The following is a 1121-nucleotide window of genomic DNA, read 5'->3' on the forward strand; positions in this document are numbered from 1 at the left end:
GCCCCATATCGCCCCCATATCGGCCCACCTTCGTGCCCAGGCCGCGCCACCCATTGTGGCCTCGGGCCCAAAGCGGGGCCCTGAGTTCCTGCAGGGGGACAAAACCGAGATGACGTCACGGGAGGGAGCCAGAGTGACGTCACACCTCCCGCGTGACGTCACACCGCCCACAGCTCCTCACCTGGGCCCGCAAAGCGCGGAGCAGCGGCCGCAGCCGCGGGGACACCGCCGCCATCATGACCGCCGGAAACAGCAAACCGGAAAAGGCGGGGCTACACGCCGGAAGTGGCGTCGCGCGGGCGGAAGTGCCCACCCAGCCGCCGCCATTTTGAAGCGCTGAGGTAAGCACGGCGGGGCTCTGCTCTCCGGTTCGGGCCGATCTTCCCCGAATCCCACCGCCTCAAATCCCTCCTCCTCCCCCGCTCCCCTCCCCCACAAACCCAACGTGCGGAAACGGGCCCCAAATTCCCCCTCCGTGGCCCCAAATTTTGGCAACGGAAACCCCCAGTTCCCCCATGGTTCCCTTCGGCCCTAAATCCCCCCCGCCACGGAACGACAAAACCCCTTTTAGGGTCCGAGTTCCCTTCGAGCGAATTTTGGGGCGGATTTTCCCATTTTTAGGGGTTTTAATTCAGTTGCGGTTTCCATTCAGGCAATGGCGCAGCCGCCCCCGGGGGTCCTCAGCGCACCGGAAGTGCCTTGCGGAGAAAGGGGGGCGCCACCGGAAGTGGTAGAACCCGGAAGGGGGGACCGGCCGAGAAAGGGAATGGGGGCAGCCCTCCAATGGGAGGAGGCACCGGGGAAAGTGGGCGGGTCCAGCCGATGGAAGGAGCCAATGAGGGGAGTGGGCGGATCCTCGCGGTGGGAGGAGACAAGGAGGAAAAGGAGGGGCTTCAACCAATGGGAGGAGCCACTGGGGAAAGTGGGCGTGTCCTTGGGGTAGCCGTGGGGACCCCACCAATGGGAGGAGCTTCAGGAGGTTCCCCGCCAATGGGAGGAGTCTCTGGGGAAAGTGGGCGGGCCCAACCAATGGAAGCAGCCAATGAGGGGAGTGGACGGATCCTTGGGGTGGGCGGAACCACCGTGGGGACCCCACCAATGGGAGGCGCTACAGTGGGAGC

At 65.3% G+C, this 1121-nt stretch overlaps 1 protein-coding gene across 1 annotated transcript in view; it reads right to left on the reverse strand.

The window, feature by feature from the left end:
- Positions 1 to 288, reverse strand: part of OXA1L (OXA1L mitochondrial inner membrane protein) — a 5459-nt gene extending 5171 nt beyond the window's left edge. Inside the window, exons 1-2 of the mRNA XM_019611009.1 lie at positions 182 to 288; positions 29 to 88 (exon numbers count right to left, since the gene is read on the reverse strand). Coding sequence (XP_019466554.1) covers positions 29 to 88; positions 182 to 238 — 117 coding nt within the window. The 5' untranslated portion in view covers positions 239 to 288. The remainder of the gene's footprint in view (positions 1 to 28; positions 89 to 181) is intronic.
- Positions 289 to 1121: the final 833 nt, after the last annotated feature.

This window comes from Meleagris gallopavo, unplaced genomic scaffold (genome assembly GCF_000146605.3).
Source record: "Meleagris gallopavo isolate NT-WF06-2002-E0010 breed Aviagen turkey brand Nicholas breeding stock unplaced genomic scaffold, Turkey_5.1 ChrUn_random_7180001850542, whole genome shotgun sequence".
NCBI classification, from domain to species: Eukaryota; Metazoa; Chordata; class Aves; order Galliformes; family Phasianidae; genus Meleagris; species Meleagris gallopavo.